At 40.0% G+C, this 22,375-nt stretch overlaps 1 protein-coding gene across 2 annotated transcripts; it reads left to right on the forward strand.

Annotated features, from left to right (window-relative positions):
- Positions 1-1,605: 1,605 nt before the first annotated feature.
- acsl5 (acyl-CoA synthetase long chain family member 5) lies at positions 1,606-19,024 on the forward strand. Of its 2 annotated transcripts, XM_033610607.2 has the most exons (22): positions 1,606-1,681; positions 5,802-5,869; positions 8,316-8,481; positions 9,161-9,272; positions 10,541-10,605; positions 10,703-10,804; positions 10,912-11,011; positions 11,385-11,563; positions 11,714-11,746; positions 11,837-11,888; positions 13,937-14,010; positions 14,100-14,177; positions 14,261-14,395; positions 14,800-14,934; positions 15,042-15,137; positions 16,090-16,162; positions 16,451-16,539; positions 16,860-16,976; positions 17,658-17,801; positions 17,890-17,991; positions 18,266-18,337; positions 18,872-19,024. In XM_033610607.2, the coding sequence occupies exons 3-22, from the start codon at positions 8,326-8,328 to the stop codon at positions 19,007-19,009; spliced, it is 2,052 nt and encodes a 683-aa protein (XP_033466498.1). In that variant the 5' UTR covers positions 1,606-1,681; positions 5,802-5,869; positions 8,316-8,325; the 3' UTR covers positions 19,010-19,024. The 2 variants fall into 2 exon arrangements, with proteins under 2 accessions (XP_033466498.1, XP_033466499.1); XM_033610608.2 differs by lacking the exon at positions 1,606-1,681 and having other exon boundaries at positions 5,796-5,869; positions 8,295-8,481.
- Positions 19,025-22,375: the final 3,351 nt, after the last annotated feature.

The raw sequence follows: 22,375 nt of genomic DNA on the forward strand, positions 1-22,375 counted from the left end.
CACTCATTACCTACAGTGGCCCACTTCAGAATAATATATGTTATTATTGTGGTGTTTTCTCATAGAATGAGCCGTTTATATGTTCATGAGGATCAAGGCTAAATCTAGATGTCCAGACTTCACCGCACCTGCAGAATCGCAGACTTTGTGGGCATGATCCTGGGAAGTCTGGGAGCGCTTAGGGCTGTCCAAATCCACAATTCACCTGGTCCACAAGGCGGACTTTCTGCAGACTTCCAGAGAGTCTGCAGGGGCAGATGAGCAGACAGAATATGACAGCAGTTACAATGATTGTAATTATTGCTCGAATGTTTCCATGGCAATGAGTAAAACAGACCTGAGGCCTGTCTTGTGGTCTCTGCCCTCGCAAGACTATACGTGATGACGGTGAACTTGTCACGGTACGTACGACTGAAGTCCCTGAGGGACAAGTCCAGAGGGTGGACATCTGGATTCAGTCCAGGTCCTCTCCCACAGAGTCCGCCATGTTGTTTCTACAGTAGCCCAGAACAGACAAACCAGCCAATGGCTCTAGATAGGAGCTTTCACATTTTTTGCACTGGCCATCTTAGTTCTCATACATGCTTGGCATACGAGAGAACACTTCACTCTGCAACGTTGCCACTACATGTGACTAAATTGTACATGTTAGACGTTTAAATAGGGGTACGGGTACTCTAGTACTGCAGAGGGTATGTGAGATTTTTAAAAATGCTAATTTAAAAGATGTATAAGTCATGCATGATTCCCAACGTAATAATATTATAATAAGTTAAATAAAAAATGTATATGTAAGTTCAATAAATGACAAATTTCAATATTCTTATTTTCCTACATGAAAAAAAAAAAACTATTTTAAAGAGGTTACATTATTGTAAAAAGTTTGAGAACCACTGGCCTGACCTTTAATAATACATCATATTTATCAGTTGATTTATATTTTGTATTAATAACTACAATTTGCAAAGTAACTAAAGCTATAAATATAAATATAAAGCAGTAAAAAGACAATATTTACCTCTGAAATGTTGTGAAGTAAAAGTGTAAAGAAGAATAAAATGGAAATACTCAAGTACAAATATGTCAAAATTGTATTTAAGTACAGTAGTAACTTTACTGCTTGAGTATAAGTAGCAATATCGCACCAAAATTAAAATGTACAGTGCTTGATTAAATGTATTCAGTTACTTTCCACCACTGCTCATCTGATATTGTTAAGGCAGATTTGGGTGAGATAATTCACTGATTAGATTTTATCAACCATAAATCAGTAAACTCCAAAGGTACCACATCCTGTCTGCCTCTAGTTATCACTCATGTTCATAAACCCACAATCAAAGTTCATCACAGTCTCTTCATATCCACTGCATTCAAACACACACACACACCAGAGGGGAAGTGGAAAACGACTGTTTATTTAAATAAATTTAAGACAAATAAAGTGAAAACTGTGTTGGAGCCCTCGGGGGAGTGTTATCTGCAGAAACTAGATGAGGCAGGTTGAGCCTTGCTCAGTGGCAGCGAGAGAAGTTCACACACACCTGTGTGCACTTTAAGGTGCTAATGACCACAGGTGGGCAGATTGTGCATTAGTGCTGTTGCTGGCTTCAGCTGCTTATTTTTCCTTCCCAGGAGATTCCTGCTCAACCTGGCCCCAAATCACCTCTGCTAATCCCACCAGGTAACCTCTCAAAGCTTCTCCTAATGAACCTTTACCTTCAGCTTACCGTCCAGCAGAAATCAGTCACACATGACGACATGTTAGAAGTTTAGCACGGTGTTTGTTAAGTAAATATATAAAGCTTTGAGTGGACAATGTGTTTGTCAGTTTAATTGATGTATCTGTCATTTAGTGTCTGTTTAATCTTTGTTTTACAAAATGAAAAGTTAAACTCAAAAGCAGGAAAATGCACCGTAGCCTCTGGTGGCTAGTTTTAGCAAACTTTAGCTAGAGTCAGTTTGCTGTCTTTATGACTACTCTGCTACTGTTAGAGACATTTTAGCCTTCACCACTATTTTGTAATGTCTCCATGGTGGCTGCTGTCCAGAAAATGTTGCGTTGTGTCACTTTAATCAGTGTGATCAAGGTGTGTTAGGTGCAATTTCACATTATCTTTCTGAGTTTAGTGTGAAACATCAAAGAACACAGACACAGTGTACTGCACAGTCTGCTGATAAGTTTCTGGCCTGAGCACATGTGAATATGTTTAAAGTAATCAAGTTTAAAGGCTAAAATTCTACAAGAGTTATTTTCATTCAGTTAAATTAACATTCAGTGCTGTTTAAAAAATATTTTGTCCTGTTCAATGGCTAATTAAAGTTTGCTGAGCCCTCCTGATTTGACCAGTGCAGAACTGAGGTCAGTTTTACAGAGACATTAGACTGGTCTTTAGTGTTAGGCCTGTCTTAATTCTGCTCTTAGATCAGTCTAATGCAACTGGGGACAGTTTTACAAGAAGTAAGGACTTGCATATATTTTATTCATGAAGGTTATAATGTTCAGTTTTTGCTGAAAGTGTTTCATTGAACAGTGTGTTCATTTTGGAGGCTGTAGTTTGCATTGTTTGTCCAACCCATTTCAGTGAAGTTAGACTGGATACATGTATGTAACATTTGATTTTTAAAGGAATACCTCACTTGCAAAATGACTCTTTGTTTATCAATTACTAACCCCGTGTTACACCGAATTTTGTAAAGAACACTTTGTTTTTCTTGTATATCTCCATGTTGAACAAATGATTCAAAAACTGAGAAAATTCTTGATGAATTGAAGTCATAGGGGTCCGCGTCAAAACAACTGCTTACAAACCTTCACACAACTCCTGCAGTATAATCCACGTCTCATTTATCCAGTCATATGCCCAGTACTTCCCAAACAGACGGCCCTTTCCAAAGGGGAACTGAACTAAAAGCCAGACTCCATTGACAAAACTGTAATTTTAGCTTGCTGAACACAGGAGCTGCTGGTTTACCACAGTCTCGATCAGTTAGTTAGTTATTGTTATTGTGTGACTTTGGTGAGTCCAAACTAACCCGTTAAAACACCAAAGTCACACGATAGCAAAAACAAACTGACTGATTGAGGCAGCAGTAGACCAGCGGCGCCTGTGTTCAGCTAGCTAAAATTACTGTTTTTGTCAATGGAGTCTGGCTTTGAAGAGAGCATAGATAAGTGTCAGTTCAGGTCCTCATTGGAAAGGGCTGTCTGTTTGGGAAGTACTGAGCATACGACTTGATAAATGAGACTTGGATTATACTGCACATGTTATATTTTGAGTTTGTAAAGGATTTTTTTTTTTTGTAGAATGGTTTGCTGTTTTTGAATGTGGCCCCCGTTTACTTAAATTCATCAAGAATTTATTTCCATTTTTTGGATTCTTCGTTCACTGTGGAGGCATGTGAGATAAAGTTGTCTTCGCAAATTCAACATAACACAGGGTGAGTAATTGATACACTAATGGTCATTTGGAGGTTGAAGTATTTCTTTTTGTATATGACATTCAGAGCATCAGTATAGCAGCAACCACTATTTATGTAAAGATACTAATGAAGAAACAATGCCCTGAGCAGAGAATGAGGTCACACTGAGCTTCTCTGTTCTTTGTTGTGGTAGCCGGTCCCTCTGCGTGTGCATGTTAGCACATGTGAGACCGTGTGTGTGTGTGTGTGTGTGTGTGTGTGTGTGTGTGTGTGTGTGTGTGTGTGTGTGTGTGTGTGTGTGTGTGTGTGTGTGTGTGTGTGTGTGTGTGTGTGTGTGTGTGTGTGTGTGTGTGTGTGTGTGTGCGCGTGTGCGTATCGCACTGGCTAGCTAATTATTACCTCTTTGCAATACACTCATACTATGATCATTGCTGATAACAGACTCAGAGAAGGTAACGCCCACCCTCCAGTTTCCACCTGGTGAACACTTATACCTAGCTGATAGCTGCCAGCTCAGCCACCTTCATGTTGAGAACCATGTTCACACAATCAGAATCAGACTCTGAATCGGACTGTTGTCGACAATAAACCAGTTATAGGTTAAATTTACTACTTTAAGTTTACTGCACTGTGTGCCACCTAAGTCTGGTGGGAGCTAAAGTTAGCTAACGTTGCCTCTCCTTCGGAAATTATCACTTGTAATGCTATCCCGACCCAACAGCGTGGCTGTGGAAACACTGTGCCCACCCTACAGTCTCCCCCCTGGTCAGTAAGTGGCTCAGTTTTGAGCTGCAAACCCCTTTTAGCTCAGCACAGCTACTGGTGCTAACATAGTCAACCATGCTAAAGGGGTTTTGTGGCTCAAAATGAAGTCGCTTGCTCACCGGTGTGACCTGGGTGAGCAAGCGACTTCATTTTGAGCCACAAAACATAGGCAATATTTTTGCAAGCGCACCGTTGCTGGCACTGCCAAGAACGATTGTGATTGGTTGAAAGAAATACAAGCAGCCGGGGCGTTTTTTTCTCCAATCTTAAAGTGAGAGTCGGCCCAGCCAGACCTTTCTTTTCTTGAGAAAGGTCTGGTGAGCGAGACTATGTGCTACTTAACAGAGCTAAAGGCGTTCTGGGGCTCAAAAGAAGCTGCTTACTTGCCTTTCGGTGGTGGCACGACATTGCTGCAAAAACATGGTAGCCACCCTGGGTCGCTTGCAAAAATATTGCCGGGGGGAAACAGGTTTTGGTGTAATACGCCCACAAAAATATCGCCTTCAGGATGCGAACCATGGCAGAAAAATGGCTACATCCCTGCAAGATCAAACACCGCAAAAGTTAGTAAAGGACATGTTAAACGGTTGAAAACTACTACACAACCGGAGGTGGTAGGGCGGGACTTCAGCGGGTGGCTCGTTCGCCCAATGAGAGGCTGATTTATGCAGCGAACTTCCACCCACTCAGACTAAGTAGCACCAGTAGCTGTGCTGACTCTGCTAAAGGCACTAGCAGAGCAAACACAATGCCAAAGAGGGTTTGTGGCTCAAAACTCTAACGCTTTTTCTCCGGGGCGACCTGGGAGGAGACTAGAGGGTGGGCACAATGTTTCCACAGCAATGCTGTTGCATCATGGCGGCATTACGAGCGGTAATCGTCAAATGTGCGGTGCCGCTAGCTAGCAAGCACCTGCCCAGGGTGGTGGGCAGTACAGGGCGGCCAAAGCTAACGTTAGCTAATGATCGGAGACCGGAGGGTGGGTAGTGGGCACTATGTTTCCGCATGTCATAGCGGTTAGACAGCTGTCTGTCAGAAAAGCCAACAGAAAATAATATAAAAGGCGAAACATTTTACATCATTAAACATCAGAATTTCACCACCTTTAAATGGATAGCACCTTTAAAACGTGGCGCTAAAGCTCACTGAGTCAATGGAGCGATGGACTAAAAGGAAAGACTCCACATGTTGACCTGATGATTATTTACCTTTTGCATACTATCTATAAGTATCTTTTTATAAAGGGAATTGTCAGGTTTGGTGTTTTGTTGCTGAAACGTGAGGACTTTGAACGTGATAATTAGCAGATAAGAGCGTTAACCTTTCATCAGCTGCAGCATCTTGGCCTCCTTCTGACATTGTCTCAGATAAAGTTTATCACTCTCGACTGAAATCAAGTCATTTTTTTATTGTTTGAGCTGGTTTAACATAAACTTAAAAAAATTGCACAACACACACCCTTTAATATCTTGATGTACAGCCCGGAGCAGTTTAAACGTCTGTGCTTGGGTTTCTTTATCAGTAGAAGTGATGATGATGTTCAAGGTTCAAAGGTTCGTCTTGACTCTGTCAGGCTGATTTTTATGAGTCCTCATTCTCCTTGTGTCACCCGTCAGAGCAGAGGAAAGGATCTGCTGTGTACACACACATCTGCAGAGTCGATCACCTGAGAGGACGGCAATAGGTAGGACAGCTGTGGCATTTAAATCAGCGTGTTTGTTTTTGTAAGGGTCCATTCTTACAAACTAATAATGAATTTGCCAATTTGTCAATGTCAATTCACATAAAACATATTTGCAGATCTGTTTCATTTTGAAATATATGTATTGTGAGTTTTTGTATTTGAAGAAGGATCACACATTTACACAAGGATTATTGATCTGTTCACACAAATAATAGACACATTTATCTCCATGAATACCAATGTGGAAGATACTGTTACAAGTCCTGTGTTTGAAATCTTACTCAAGTAAAAGTACAAAAGTATCAGTTAGGGATGCACAGTATTTTTTGATCATCTTGTCGATAGTGCTGTAGGCTCGCCGCGAACAACACTCAACTCTGTAGCACCTCTTAAAAAGAAGTTAACAAAGCAAAGAAAGTTCGCTCCTTGGTATAACTCTCCAAACCCATAAGAATCTCGTCTAATCTGGGCAGACAGTCTCAAAACGTATAAGAGGGGCCTCCGCAATGCCAGAGCAAACTATTACTCAGCATTAATAGAAGAAAACAAGAACAACCCCAGGTTTCTTTTCAGCACTGTAGCCAGGCTGACTGAGAGTCAAAGCTCTATTGAGCCTTGTATTCCTTTAGCCCTTAGTAGTAATGATTTTATGAGCTTTTTTAATGACAGAATTCTAACTATTAGAGGCAAAATTCATGACCTCCTGTCCTCAGATAGTAGGCCTATCTATCTAACCTCAAACACAGCTGTAAGACCTAATATATATTTAGATTGCTTCTCCCCAGTCTCTCCAAGAATTGACCGCAGTGATTTCTTCATCTAAATCATCGTGTCTCTTAGACCCCATCCCAACTAGGCTACTTAAGGAGGTCTTACCTATAGTTAACACTCATATATTAGATATGATCAATATATCCTTATTAACAGGCTATGTACCACAGTCTTTTAAGGTAGCTGTAATTAAACCCAAAAAGTCTAAAAAAGCCCACCCTGGATCCAGAGGTGTTAGCCAACTATAGACCAATATCTAATCTTCCCTTTATGTCAAAGATCCTTGAGAAAGTAGTCGCAGACCAGCTGTGTGATTTTCTCCATGATAATAATTTATTTGAGGAATTTCAGTCAGGATTTAGAGTGCATCATAGCACTGAGACAGCTCTAGTTAAAATTACAAATGACCTTCTGATTGCTTCAGACAAAGGACTCGTCTCTGTACTTGTTTTATTAGATCTTAGTGCGGCGTTTGACACAATTGACCATCAAATTCTACTGCAGAGACTGGAACACCTAATTGGCCTAAAAGGTTCAGCACTAAGCTGGTTTAAATCTTATTTATCTGATCGTTTTCAGTTTGTTCACATCCATGATGAATCATCCTTAAGTTTGTTTTGGAGTTCCGCAAGGTTCTGTGCTCGGACCAATCCTATTTACTCTATATATGCTTCCTTTAGGTAACATCATTAGAAATCACTCTATAAATTTCCATTGTTATGCGGATGATACTCAGTTGTATTTATCGATGAAGCCAGAAGAAACTAATCAATTAACTAAACTCCATAACTGCCTTAAAGACATAAAAACCTGGATGAGCACCAATTTCCTGATGTTAAATTCAGACAAAACTGAAGTTATTGTTCTTGGCCCCAAACAACTCAGAGACTCTTTATCTGATGACATAGTTTCTCTAGATGGCTTTGCTCTGGCCTCTAGCACTACTGTAAGAAATCTCAGAGTAACATTTGATCAAGATTTGTCTTTTAATTCTCATTTAAAACAAACCTCACCTACTGCATTTTTTCATCTGCATAATATTGCGAAAATTAGGCCTATCCTGACCCGAAAAGATGGAGAAAAATTGGTCCATGCTTTTGTTACCTCCTTTTTATTTATTCAAATTGATTTTTCATGCTGGAAGTAAGCATCAACCTTTCCTTTTTTTTATTACATTGACTATAAATGCGGTTAATGGACACACAAATGCCATAAAACAAGCTCATTCCCCAACTCTTGGTGTGTTCTCATAAAATAATTAACCTCGACCTCGGTGGAGTTCACACTCATGACACATGCACGAAACTGTTTTAAAGGTCAAAAAAAATGTATGTCGCGCTCTTTATTAAGAAGATAAAAAAGCTGCATTTGTAATACTGTCAGATTTAAAGATTGAAGCACTGTTTTGTTGTAGTGTACGTACAGACTGTGATGTTTGGGTGTTCATGGGTTGGACTCTATCTTGAGTGATTATCAATAAGTGTTTCACAACAAGTCATGTTGACTTTGACCTGGAGTTATAATATAATATAAACAATATTGAGCTATGTCAAGGAGCTTAGATCTGCATGATAAGATCATATATGTTAAATATAGTGAAGTTTTAGACAAAACTTTATGCTGAAGTGTTAAATGTCTCGATCTTCTGATGCAGCATTTTTCGGTGTCCCTGCAGACCTTGCATCATGGACTTCCTTCTGCAGTTGCTGTTCTCGCCTCTCTCCACCCCGGCCATCATCTCCCTGTTTGCCGTGGGAGCTGCTACCTTGTTTTACCTCAACACACGACCCAGTCCCCTCCGCAGCCCCATGGACCTCAACAACCAGACTCTAGGAATCAAGGTAAAGAGTGCCAGGATGAGTTTTACTCTGCTAAAATACACAACCCAATCACCAGAGGAAATGTTGGCATTGTGCATTTCTGCAAACCATGGATGAGTTGCATTTGCATGGTTAACGTGTAGTTAGGTTTAGGCACAAAAAACACTTGATTATGGTTTGGAAAAGATCAGGTTCTGGCATAAAATATCTGTTCTGGGTGGCACAATCTCTGCTGGAAAAACAATGACAGCACACTTTTGGCAACTAAAAAGCCCCAGGAAAAACAGCGACCGGTCCCTAAAAAGCTGCTGGAAACACAGCATTGACTCACAAAAAAACATCCAGTTTGTTTGTGTGTTGGTCTCAAACAGTTGTGTACAGCTTTTTAGGCATCTTACCTTGTTGTCACGCCATCCAGCGTCCCCTCCACCTCCTGATGACAGTCGGCTCATATATTGAGTTACTTTAGAAACCTTGATATTGGTATTTGTGGTTTGCAGAAACGTACAATGCCAACAATTTCTCCTGTCGATTGGACTGAAATACATTTAGATGCAGTGACGTGGAAATGCAAGATAAATAGTGATTATAGGCCGTACCATCTGATGGGGATTATTAATGAGCATGTTTATGTACGTTCATGAACACAGTTTATCAGTGAAATGTTAATTCTCAGACTGATTCTTCCTGATGTCCTCAGGATGGAGCAAGGAAGAGCGCGTTGCTTGAGGACAACAACAACCTGATGTCGTATTACCATGGTGACGCCAAGACCATGTATGAGGTCTTTCAGAGGGGTCTGAAGGTTTCAGGTGATGAAAACTTTCTTTACACTCATTGATGACTCTCTCAGGATGGGTGTTCATGCTACCAGTGGTTCTCTGGTATGCAACAATTAGTAGCACCTTCCCTTCATCACATGCAAACCATTTCAATGAAAATAGATGTGTGGGTATAGTAAGGGTGGAAATGTGTAGGGTATGAGAGTAAGGCTTCACGCTCCTCTTTGAATTTTGTTGACCTATAGAGGCGAGTGGGAGAAAAAAAATTCTGGTGATCCGTTTTCTAAGTCTGATATAGGTTGTTTTTAAGCCTCTGCTCCAACGATAGTTGTAACTTCAAGCATCATGTTTTCAGGTTGTCTGTCCGTCCCATTCTTGTGAACGCCTTGAGGGAATTTCTACAAATTTGGCACAAACTTCCCCTCGGACTCAACAATGAACTGATTAGTGTGTGGTGGTCAAAGGTCACTGAGCGCAATATCTCCAGAATACCTTGACGGAATTTATTCAATTTTGACACAAACGTCCACTTGGACTGATTAAACAGATTCGAATTTGGTAGGACACAGGTCAAGGTCACTGTGACCTTGTCTCATTTTTGTGAATGCAATATTGCAAGAACACCGTGAGGGAATTTCTTGGACTCAAAAATGAACTGATTGGATTTTGGAGGTGAAAGGTCAAGGTCAGTGTGACATGCATCTGTCTCATTCTTGGGAACACACAATATCTCAAGAGGGCTTCAAGGGAACTTCTTAAACCTTGACACAAATGTCCACTTGGACTAAAGATTAAACTGATTAGAATTTTGTGGTCAAAGGTCAAGGTCAGTGTGACCTCAGTAAACATGTTTTTGGCCATAACTCAAGAATTCAGATGTTAATTATGACAAAACTTTACACGTATGTTTAACAGTATAAAATGAAGTGACAACATTATATATATCCAAAAGGTCAGCTTCACTGTGACATCATAATGTGCTCCAAAAACACTTTCCTGGTCAGATACTGAATTGGTGACACTAATCTTTTGTGTCCACCTTAAAATGGATCTAAGCATCCATGTTTTCAGACATGGATGTAAACTGTGAGAAACTTGACTGGTGCACGGAGGCATACAACCACGGAGCAGTAATTCGAGTTTCTCCTGTGTTTATGACTAAAGAGCAGGTGGAAAATAAGGTTTTGCCAGATGATCTTTCAAGTTCCTTAATTTCTTCTTTTTTTAATCTGAAATGTGTAGATTTTTTTTAATCAATTAGAAAAAATTAATGACATGTTTACTGTTGTCTCTTGCAGGTAATGGACCGTGTCTGGGCTACAGAAAACCAGGAAGGCCGTACCAGTGGCTGAGGTACAAACAGGTAAAACAACACTGGAAATGCAACACTGGGAAAAACATGTTGAAGATGAACTGCTGTGAACTCCAGCTGACCTTTCCCCCACTTCCTGTACATGAAGGTGTCTGATAGAGCGGAGCACCTGGGGTCAGGGCTCCTTCACAAGGGCCTGAAGCCGAACTCTGAGACCTTTATTGGCATCTTTGCTCAGAATAGACCTGAGGTGAGTGTGGACGCTGCCAAGGGGGGTGATTTTTTTTTTATTTTTTTATTTTTAATCTAAGCAACACACAGTAAACGCTCTCTTTCTGTTTCATGGGTCACTCACAGTGGATTATCGGTGAGCAGGCCTGCTACACCTACTCCATGGTAGCGGTTCCCCTGTACGACACCCTGGGTCCTGAAGCTCTTGTGTTCATTATCGACCGAGGTAATTGGAGCTTCTCTCGCGCTCTTAATCCTGCTAATGACAGAGTCCAGTAACTCATCAGCCTCCACAGGGATCTGTGTCAAGGGTGCTCTAATCTTTTCTCACTTATTTACCACACATGCTTGTTCAATCTGTGCTTCATTTTGCTTTTAATTATGTGATCATCTGTGGGCAGTTTATCACAAGACAAAGAACACGATTGGTACAGCTTCTAATATAGTTTTACTTATTTGGAAATGGTACTAAAACTACAATACTGTTGACAAATTCAACGTTGTATAGCGCATTTGCTTGCTTCATAAAAGCACTTGTGTCAACACTATTATAATATCTATTCTACTGGTAATACACAAAGTTTTTTTTTTTTTTCCAGCGGAGATCTCCACAGTGCTCTGTGACAACCAGAGCAAAGCAGAAACACTGCTGCAGACTCGGGAGAAAGGCCAGACTCCAGTCCTCAAAACCATCGTCGTCATGGACTCTTTCAACTCTGAGCTGGTCGAGCGGGGAACCAAATGTGGAGTCGACATTGTGTCAATGCAGGATGTGGAGGTAAAGCATGTCCAACACGAATTAGTGGTTACTGGTGAGTCACTGCTCGTGTTTACTGGCTTCAATTGTTTCAGCTCTGCACAAGTAATACTGTTCAAAGTAAGCACAAGCATTATTGAAAACATGCATGTTTGTTTCTTTGTTCCCCAGGCTCTGGGGAAAAGTAATCTCCAAAAGCCAGTTGTAAGTTTAATTCTGAGATATTCATGTTTTGAGATTTAACCAGCAACATGCTGCTCTGATGTGCTGCTGATGATTTCATGTCTCAAACAGCCACCGAAGCCTGAAGACCTCAGTATTGTTTGCTTTACCAGCGGCACCACAGGTGATCATTTTGTTTTCATCTGAAGGGTTTGAGTTTATAAATCAGAAAGAAAAGGAAGTCTGTGATTGAGAAAAGCAAGAGCAGACATGGTTGAGTTCACTTTTAACCGCTCATAAACTAAGGATGTTAATATCAGCTGATTGGTTCAACACTCTTTGTCCAGACTGAAATATCTGAACAACTATTGGATGGATTGCCCTGTGAGTTTGTACAGACATTATTGGTCCCCAGAGGATGAATCCTACTGACTTCAATGATCCCCTGACTTTTGCTCTAGCGCCACCATGAAGGTGACGTTTATGGTTTTGAGTGAAATGTCTCAGCAGTCATTGACTGTCATGACATGTCTCCTGCAGAATGAATCCTAGAAACTCTGGAGATGCTCTGACTTTCCTTCAGTGCCGTCTTGTCGTCAGTGGGCAAATTATCAGATGTTAGCAGTTTTTGTTTTTACTCCTGTTATTTAGTTGTGTATACCTCCATTAATTTACTTCTTACTTTCTCTCTTTATCTGTACTTCTGTCCTTTCTGCTGCTGCAACAACTGAATTTCTCCTCTGGGGATCAACAAAGGCTTATTGATCTCATCTAAACATTGTACCTGATAAAATCAGTATGATGGTGTTAGCGTTTCACTCAAAGCACCTCTGTACCTGAAGCACAGCCTCACAGAGCTGCTGTAGTGTAGTAGTGACACTCGTCTTGTTAAATCATGTATTTACTCGACATTCAGCTTTTAATTTGTGTAGAAGCGATCGTTATGTCAACTATGTTGCTATGAAAAATACTTGTTTCCAAAGTAATAATTATGGAGGCCCATTTCCACCAATGTGATTTTTAAAAAGAAAAAAAAAAGATCCTGTAAGTCATAATTTGAAACTTTCTCAAAATAGTGACTTTGAATCTCAAAATGACTTACTGTCTTAAATAGTGACTTAGTTTCTTTAAAATAGTCACTAAGGAACTTGAAATAGGACTTAGTATCTTGAAATATTGACTTAGTTTCTTAAAATGACTAATCACAAATATATAGGTGAAACATCCCCAAAGTAATGACTTTGTACTGCAAAATATTGACTCGGTATCGCAGCATAGTGAGAAACTTTCTGCATAGTGACTTAGTATGTGACAAATATTGAGTTCAGTATCTTACAGTAAAACTTTGTGAAAATAATGACTTGTTAATTTCAAAATAATGGCTTAGTATCTCAAAATCATGACTAAATAATAAGTAAGTAGATGAAAATTAAAAACTCAAAATAATCAATCAAACTTTATTTATATAGCGCCTTTCATACATCAAAAATGCAACCCCAAAGCGCTTACTTAGTCTCTTAAAATAGTGACTCGTTATTGCAAAAAATAAAAACTCAAAATAATGACTTAGTATTTTACAAAATGACATATTTCTAAATAGTGCCGTAGTGTCTCATAGTGACTCATTATTGGAAAATAATGAAAAGTGTCCTCAAAATAATGACTTGCTCTTCTTGAAAAAATGAGTTGGTACATATTTCAAAATAATGAGTGTTGTAAAATGAATATCTGAAAATAATGACTTGACTCAAACGACTTAGTATTTCAACATTATGAGAAACCTTCTCAATAGTGACTTAGTACATGAAAAATATTGAGTTAGTATCTCACAATGATATAGGATCTCAAAATAATGACTTCCTGTCACATAATAATGAAACTTTTTCAAAATGATTTATCTCGAAATGACATACTATTTTAAAATTACTTATTGTTGCAAAATTATGAATTGGCATAACAAAAAAATTACATCTTATAGTAATGACTCATTATTGCAAAATGACTCTTATGTCAAATGTGTTAATATTTCAAAATAATGAGTGATCTTAAAGTAATGAGTTTATCTCTAAATGAGTCACTGTTTTAAGATACTTTGCCATTATTTTGAGAGTTTTTCAGTATAATGACCTACATGATCTATTTTTCTCCATCACACTGGCAGCATCAGGCCTCCATATTTACCTGAAATTATATTTATACTTTAAAAGGTAAAAAACTTTATCTCTTTTTCAGGAAACCCCAAGGGAGCGATGTTGACCCATGGGAACGTGGTCTCTGATGCTGCAGCCATCATCAAAAGCTTTGACGTATGTTTAAAAACCATCAGGTGTCACTTAAGTGAAATATTCAGAGTTTGTTATAGACAGACGTGTCGCTAACGGTGTGCGTCCCACAGGTGGCGTTTGTCCCATCTACTCAGGATGTCAGCATTTCATTCCTGCCTTTAGCACACATGTTCGAGAGAGTCGTACAGGTGAGACTCGGATCATAAAGCATGTTACGATCATGTATTTATAAATGAGACTTAATGACTGTGTGTGTGTGTGTGTGTTGTAGACAGTGATGTACGGTGCTGGAGGTAGGGTCGGATTCTTCCAGGGAGACATCAGACTGCTGCCAGATGACATGAAAACTCTGCAGCCCACCATCTTCCCCGTCGTCCCTCGACTTCTCAACCGCATCTATGACAAAGTTAGTGATTAGCAGAGGGTGAATGTAACTAAGTACATTTACTCAAGTACTCTATTTAAGTACTTGTGTCGAGTGTTTTGATGTTCAGAAGGAAATTTTTTACTTTCTGCACTACATTTATCTGACTGCTTTATTTACATTATGAGTTTTACATACTCACATTAGTAAAATCTTATGATATGTGATATAAAACAGTCTTCAAGTAAATTTTCCTGATTATACTGATGTACTTTTTCCTGTAACAGTATTTTTATAGTGTGGTTTTGTAATTTAACTGAAGTTAAAGGTCTGAGTTCTTCCTCTCGGACACAACACCCCCTGTTTCCTCTCACTCTGCTTTAATCATCAGCTCAACACGTCCAGTTTCTTATTTCACATGTTGTAATCAAACGTCCCGTCACCAGGTTCAGAGTGGAGCCAAATCGCCTTTCAAGAAATGGCTGCTGAACTTTGCCGTGGAGCGGAAGTTTGCTGAGGTGAAGGAGGGAATCATCAGGAACAACAGCGTCTGGGACAAACTCATCTTCCACAAAGTGCAGGTGCAGCACAGTAGAATATTCTCATAGAAACAGAGTCAACTAATGGAAAACAAGCCCAATTTTTACATTTAGGAGTCTCTTTAATTATGTATTTATTTTGATCATAGGAGTCTCTTGGTGGAAGAGTGCGGGTCATGGTGACGGGAGCAGCACCCATATCTCCCTCTGTGCTCAACTTCCTCAGGGCGACTCTGGGCTGTCAGGTAATAACATTTATCCAGGTAACAACTTTTATTACATATTATACTATATTATTTCCGACATATTTTGTAATAGAATTTTAACTCATTATATTTCTATATCAATACAAACACTTAACCATAGTATATATTAGTCTAGTGATTTTTTTTTTTTTTTTTTTAAATTGCTCATGTATAGTTTCTATTTTTACTTTTCTTTTTCTGGTTTTATTAACTCCAGTTATGTTTCATCTACTTTAATTGATTTAGCTGTATTTATTTCTGTACTTGTGCTGCTACAACACCAGAATTTCCTCTGTGGGGATTAATAAAAGTTTATTTTATCTTGTCTTACATTTCAGGAATTTTTTAAAGATGCCAGTTTAACACTTGTTTTCCCCATGCACACCTCCTGAGAATTATCACCCCATAAAGCTAAATGCAATATTTTCTTGGATTTTATTTTATTTTTGTTTTTATTTTTGTTTATTTTATTTTTTTTTAATTTTTAATTTTGTTTTTATTTTTGTATTTTAATTATTTATATTTGAATTTTTATTTGTATTTTATTTTATTTTTGTATTATTTTTTGTATTTTTGTATTCTATTTTTGTATTTTTTGAATTTTTTATATTTGTATTTTTATTTGTATTTTATTTTATATTTGTATTTTAATTTTGTATTTTAATTTATTTTTTTGTATTTGTTTGTATTTTACATTTAATTTTTTTCAAATGTTTTTTTTTGTTTTATCTTGTGAATAATGAGAAGGACAGTGTTATCCCAGTTCCTCAAAGCAGTCATGTACTTGATGATGTTTGAGGAACTCTGAGATACATTACCACTCATGTTTTTTTTTTTTTTGGGGGGGGGGGTTACCCATCAGTGTCAACCTGGTATTGATCACTTCATGTTGTCATGACAACCTGGTCACACTGCCCTTCTTACTCTAACCTGACTGGTGCTCTCACTGTAGATCTTTGAGGCGTACGGTCAGACAGAGTGCACAGCTGGCTGCACATTCACGACACCAGGAGACGCCACCTCAGGTATGAAGGTCAACCTCTTGTCCAGCATTTCATTACATGAGAGTGAACAGTTAATAGGTTTAGCTTCTACATTTTCCTGACTATACTTACATACTTGGGTAATATTTTAAATGCAGAACTTTTACTTGTAATGGAGAATTTTAACAGAGTGGTGCTTCGGAATACTTCGTCACCACTGCCACCACTAAAACACTTTAGAATTATATTTGAATTTTAAATACAAAGGCAACATTTCTTCAAAGTTGAGATTAATTTCATTTTTAAAATGACATGATCTTTTACCAACAGGTCATGTTGGAGTGCCGCTGCCTTGTAACATTGTGAAGTTGGTGGATGTTGAAGAGATGAACTACTTCGCCTCAAACGGAGAAGGAGAGGTAAGATGATGGAACTGAACAGGTGAGGTGGAGGGATGAGGATATTAAACCGCTACCTGGACTGAGAAATGTTACAGAGCCAGGATCCCGAGACCCGAGTGGACGAGTCACAATCCTGATAAATCATCAAAAGGAAAAAACAAAACAGTTTAATCTTATTAAAGTCTAGATATATCAGATTAGTTTGCCAGTGTTGTAAACGAAGGGTCAGAGGCTTGCAGACCACCTGCCTGCTTTTCAAATCTTTAGCATTTTTAAGAAGGTTTTTAAAGAAAGCATATTTAATGGTTGTGTCTTTGTTTCTTGGTGGTGGTTTCCAGGTCTGTATCAAGGGTAGAAATGTGTTCAAGGGGTACCTTAAAGACCCCGAGAAGACTGCAGAGGCTTTGGATGAAGACGGTTGGCTCCACACTGGGGACATCGGAAAATGGCTGCCGGTAAGAACCACAACACAGATAACAGGAAAATGCTGATGTAATTTAATTTTCTCTCTACTTCATGTAAATGAGCCGACTGAATAACAACATGTTCCTCTGCAACAGATGTGTAATGTTTATGGATGGAGCCCTTAAAACATGTTGGCTGAGTGTTTTCAGTGTTTGAACAAAAGGGATTTAAGGTGGAATAGTTTAATAACTAACCCTCACCTATGGCCATGAGCTCTGGGTAGTGACCGAAAGAATGAGCTCGTGGATACAAGCAGCTGAAATGAGCTTCCTCTGTGGGGTGTCTGGGCTCAGCCTTAGAGATAGGGTGAGGAGCTCGGACATCCGGAGGGAGCTCAGTAGACCTGTTGCTCCTTCATGTCGAAAGGGGTCAGTTGAGGTGGTTCAGCATCTGATCAGGATCCTCCAGGGCGCCTCCTGTTAGAGGTGTTCCAGGCATGTCCAACTGGTAGGCAGACCCAGAACACGATGGAGGGATTACATATCTCATCTGGTCTTGGAACACCTCGGGGTCTCTCAGGAGGAGCTGCAAAGTGTTGCTGGGGAGAGGGACGTCTGGGGTGCTTTGCTTGGCCTGCTGCCCCCATGAGCAGCCCTGGATAATGGATAGCTTGATAACTGAAAGGTTTTAGAAACAGGGTGATTTCTCCTCTGTGACTGCTGTGTGAACAGAGTGGAGTTCTGAAGATCGTCGACAGGAAGAAGAACATCTTCAAGCTGGCTCAGGGAGAGTACATCGCACCGGAGAAGATTGAGAACGTGTATGTGCACAGCGGACTTGTGGCCCAAGTGTTCGTGCATGGAGACAGTCTACAGGTAAAACCAGCATATCTACAGTTTGTCCATATACAGTCAGTACGTACGCTCTCAATCTGATAATCCAACTTGTGTACTCTGTCTGTAGTCGTGCCTGATCGCCATCGTGGTCCCTGACCTGGACGTCCTGCCAGGTTTTGCAAAGGATCTGGGGTGCCAAGGCTCCATGGAAGAACTCTGCAAAAAAACAGTAAGGTTTCCCTCTCTATCCCCTCGTTGTACAAAACAAACATGCTGCGGACAGATAATCCAGTCACTGTAATATAATTTAGTCTCTTCAAGCTTGAATAGCTGCCCGCACACAGGCAAAGGATATCTGCGGTAAACGTGATCATTAACGATTAAAGACGCCAGTTGGAGTCGTCTTGCACGCTTGCTGTAAAACTCATAACACAACTCCTGCAAATCAAATCAAACATCAAGAGCAGTGACTCCAACAGTGATCACCTTTTTTTTGTTTACAGGAAGTAAAGAAAGCCATCCTGTCTGACATGATCAAACTGGGCAAAGAAGCAGGACTCAAGTCCTTCGAGCAGGTAACAGCTGTTTTATTTGGGGAATTCATCAGGAGTCATGTGTAAGGTATACGCAAGTCCACTGTTGTTGGGGACACTTGCAATTATTGGTGATTATACTGTTATCCTAAATCCAGTTAAATGTTCTGCAGGCATCTAGAGCTGATTCTAACAGTGTCCTTTTTTAGGGCTTTATTTCCATATTTAAAGAGTAAATCAACCTTTAGCTGAATCTTCGAGAGGTTATTAACATCTGTGGTGCTCCACATCTCACTGAACCTGGCTCAGTTGACCCTCTAGTGGTTAAAATGAGCAGTTTCTGTTCAAAGAAATGTCCTGTGGTAACATCAGGACCACGCAGATGTCAGACACTCGACTCATTTCCTCTCCTCACTGCTCAGAAATCCCCCCAAATCCTCCAAAGATTAAACTTCTAAACGAAGACTCTAATCATTTAAAGTTTTTTCTGCAGTTTGCATCTTGAGAAGAATCTTGTACCCAAACTTTAACCATCTGCTCTTCTCCTCCTCCTCTTCTTCTTACCACCTGACGCAGGTGAAAGACATTTACCTGCACCCAGAGCAGTTCACCATCGAGAGCGGTCTGTTAACGCCGACGCTCAAGGCCAAGAGGGCGGAGCTCAAATCTCTCTTCCAGCCACAGATCGACAAACTGTACGCCAACATGCAATAAATGGATGCGACACCATCTTCTGTGTTTGTGTCTCTTTCTTTTCAGTTTCTGATGAAGACATTTCCATCTCTAAACACCCAGAACAAGACACTGAAGTTGTGTGTTTTGGCCTCAGAGGCCTGAGACAATGAGATTCTGTTAAACTCATCTTCTCATTTCAGAGCAGCCTGGGGGGGGGGGACCGACTCTTTGGCTGCAGTCTGGGTGACTCATCCTTTCACAGTTGTTGGCTGAAACTCTCTTACCCTCATCAAAGAGTTGGATGCGTCAGTGCTGCTTCCCAAAAGCCTTCAGTTCAAAGCAAAATTATCAGTGGTTTACGTGGTAAAGCCACAAAACAAGTCACAGCTGCAATGACACATGTAAAATCACACAATAATACATGATGTCACAGTTACCTTCAGAGCCACAAAGGACATGAATATACAACAGTTTTCACATGGCTGAGTCATTCTCCTCGTGGACTGGCCCTTTAAATGTTTATCATGTAGCCAATATCACACACAATAAGTGAAATGTAAGGGTAATCTAAGGATGGAGAACAAAGCTGAACTTCTATCGGACATTTAACAGACAAAATCTCGTGTCCACACTACAATAAAACATGTAATATACAAGTACACACAGTGTCACTGCTCCTGACGAACATCCACATAGTCTGAACTGTTCCCAAAGTTCAACTAAGGCAAAATGTTTCTGCTGTTTGTTTGCTCACACTGCCCTCATGTGTTACAACACAAACATTACAGGTACAGATGATCTCTGTACTGCAGTATATTTAGCTGTGTCACTGACATTACTGAGAGAAATGAATGACAAAATGGCATCAGTGGGCCAGTGATATTTCACATCATTTGTACAGGATTGTCCAGTTGATCGTTTCTGCAACACTCCCAAACATGCCGAAAATATGTTGAACTGACAACCTGCTCATGGAGTCCGCCCACTGTCCACCCTCACCTGCATGCTGGTGAATCTACCTCCTAGTTTCTCTTGCCGTAAAATAGTGAGGATTATAATTAATTATGGGCTAATCTTAGTTATTGTTACACAAATAAAATAATATACATTCATTCATTTTACGTAACTGCACCTATCCCAGCTGACATTGGGCGAGAGGCAGGGTTCACCCTGGACAGGTCACCAGGCTGACACAGAGACAGACAACCATTCACACCTACGGACAATTTAGACTCACCAATTAACCTGCATGTCTTTGGACTGTGGGAGGAAGCTGGAGTACCCAGAGGAAACCCACGCTGACACGGGGGGAGCATGCAAACTCACCCACTCCCGCTGGGTTTGAACCAGGAACCTTCTTGCAGTGATTCGACAATAGCCATGTTTCCATCAGCCTGTTTAGATGCGCATCTAGAAGTATCGCATAGGAAAATTATGATGGAAACGCCAAATTCAAATTAAAATCCCCTGATTCGCACAAACTAAAATACGCTCGCTTTAGCCGGGTTTTGGTTGATTCGAAAAAATGTTGATTCGCAAAACGTGGGATAGAAACAGTTATGTTCGAATTAAGTCTGACGTAGTGCACCTCTCTCCATGGTGATATCCACGCTCCGGGTCGGGAAGGCGGTAATGCATTTACAAGCTGGTTGCCAACCGCCAGAAAACGTAGAAGAAGAATGTGAGACTTGTTTCCGGTTCTGCGGAAAACTCGCGCAAGTTCGTAGTTTTCACCAAAGTCCGTACATTTAATGGAAACGCACAGGATTCATATTTCTTTTAATGCGCATTTCCCAATGATTTGAATCACTTTTGGATGGAAACATAGCTACTGCTAACCACTGCACCACCGTGCAACCTAACGACTACACAGTAGATTATATGATAGTAAAACAATGACAGCGAATGTTTCACTGCATAATGACAACTTTTACTTTAAAAACTTTGAGTTCATTTTGCTGATGACACTGACTTTTACCTCAGTAAGGTTTTGAAATGCAGTACATGAAATTATCTCAGTCTTCAAGTGCAATCCACTACTTCTTTGTGCAAAACTCCATTTGTTGAGTACAGCTCAATACAGCCTTTCCTAAATACTATTTATTTCTGATTTTATGAATGATTATATTGTCTGTTTTTTTTACATGCTTGTTTTATTGACTTGTTTAATCACCTGATCAGCTGTACTATATTGTTGTACAATGACAGTAAAGGCTTTCGATTCTATTCCAGGGTGTCTATAGGTATCAGTTACTTAAATTTAATGCTTCTTAAGTAGTGTTGTGTCGTTCGCGAATGATTCGTTCAAAAGAACGGATCTTTTGAGTGAACGTATTGAACTGAATCACTTCTGGAACTGATTCGTTCATTTCTCAGTTCAGTTGAGCTCATCAGCAAGCATGCAGTCCGGTAGTGGAACTGCCGATTCGGTTCGTACGAACGATGAATCACTCGCAAGGCAGCCGGGGTGCAGGGAGGGACTGCCTACCGTGTGACGAATCACTTGGTGAAAGAATCACTTGGTGAACGACGTAACCCCGATCCCTGAGTGATTCAAATCAATTCTTCTCAGCCATACACTTTCAGAGGGACTGTTTTCTCCAAGCTAACGGCTAATGTTGTTTTAACAGACTTAGTTTCCAGATAAACTTAAAACATTAGGCTGGCCAGTAATGAGACTCACCAGTGCAGGGCAGATGCAGCAGCAGCTCAGCCGTGTATCAGTTCAGTGAGTCGGACTACGCAGTACACAGTCAGGGCTCCTTCCGCCAAGCGGTGAACGAATCTTTTGAATGAATCTTTTTAATGAACTGATTCTAGTGATTCAGTAACATCTAAAGAACTGCTTTGCCCATCACTATTCTTAAGGTCCTTTCAAGACTGATTTTTGGACAAATCATCATTTTCTTATTTAAGCATTATGGGTACTTAAAAACGTATGTATTATACATGTGGTCCCGAGCAGAGGTAGGTTTTATATGGGAATATGGTTTTTAGATTGAGTTAGGTTCATCTACATCAGGGGTGTCCAAACTTTTTTGAATGGGGGCCACATAAAACAAGGTGAAAATACCTGGGGGCCAACTGATTTTCGCATCAAATGGGTTTTAAAAAAAAAGTGAGACAAATGCAACCATTTTTATCTTTTAATGAACTATTACAATGTGATGCCTGCCTACAAACTGTATGATAGTCCCATCATTGTGAGGTGAAGGGTAAAAATGCAAAGTGATCTTGCTCGATTAACCATTATTGTGTAAAGGGCCGCATATGGTATATTTTGAAAGTCAAGCTGAGGGCCGATTAAAACTGGTCTGCGGGCCACAATTGGCCCCCGGGCCAGACTTTGGACATGCCTGATCTACATTTTGCAAACAGGTAAGTGCAAGTGTGAAGTTAAAAAGA

Source organism: Epinephelus lanceolatus, chromosome 21, assembly GCF_041903045.1.
Source record: "Epinephelus lanceolatus isolate andai-2023 chromosome 21, ASM4190304v1, whole genome shotgun sequence".
In the NCBI taxonomy this organism is placed as follows: Eukaryota; Metazoa; Chordata; class Actinopteri; order Perciformes; family Serranidae; genus Epinephelus; species Epinephelus lanceolatus.

Bases quoted from the DNA above. Each gene is read 5' to 3' on its own strand.
- acsl5 (XM_033610607.2), top strand. From the start codon at position 8,326: ATGGACTTCCTTCTGCAGTTGCTGTTCTCGCCTCTCTCCACCCCGGCC. The intron at 9,273-10,540 runs GTGATGAAAACT...TGTCTCTTGCAG, and splicing joins GAGGGGTCTGAAGGTTTCAG to GTAATGGACCGTGTCTGGGC. The intron at 16,977-17,657 runs GTAAGAACCACA...CTGTGTGAACAG, and splicing joins ACATCGGAAAATGGCTGCCG to AGTGGAGTTCTGAAGATCGT.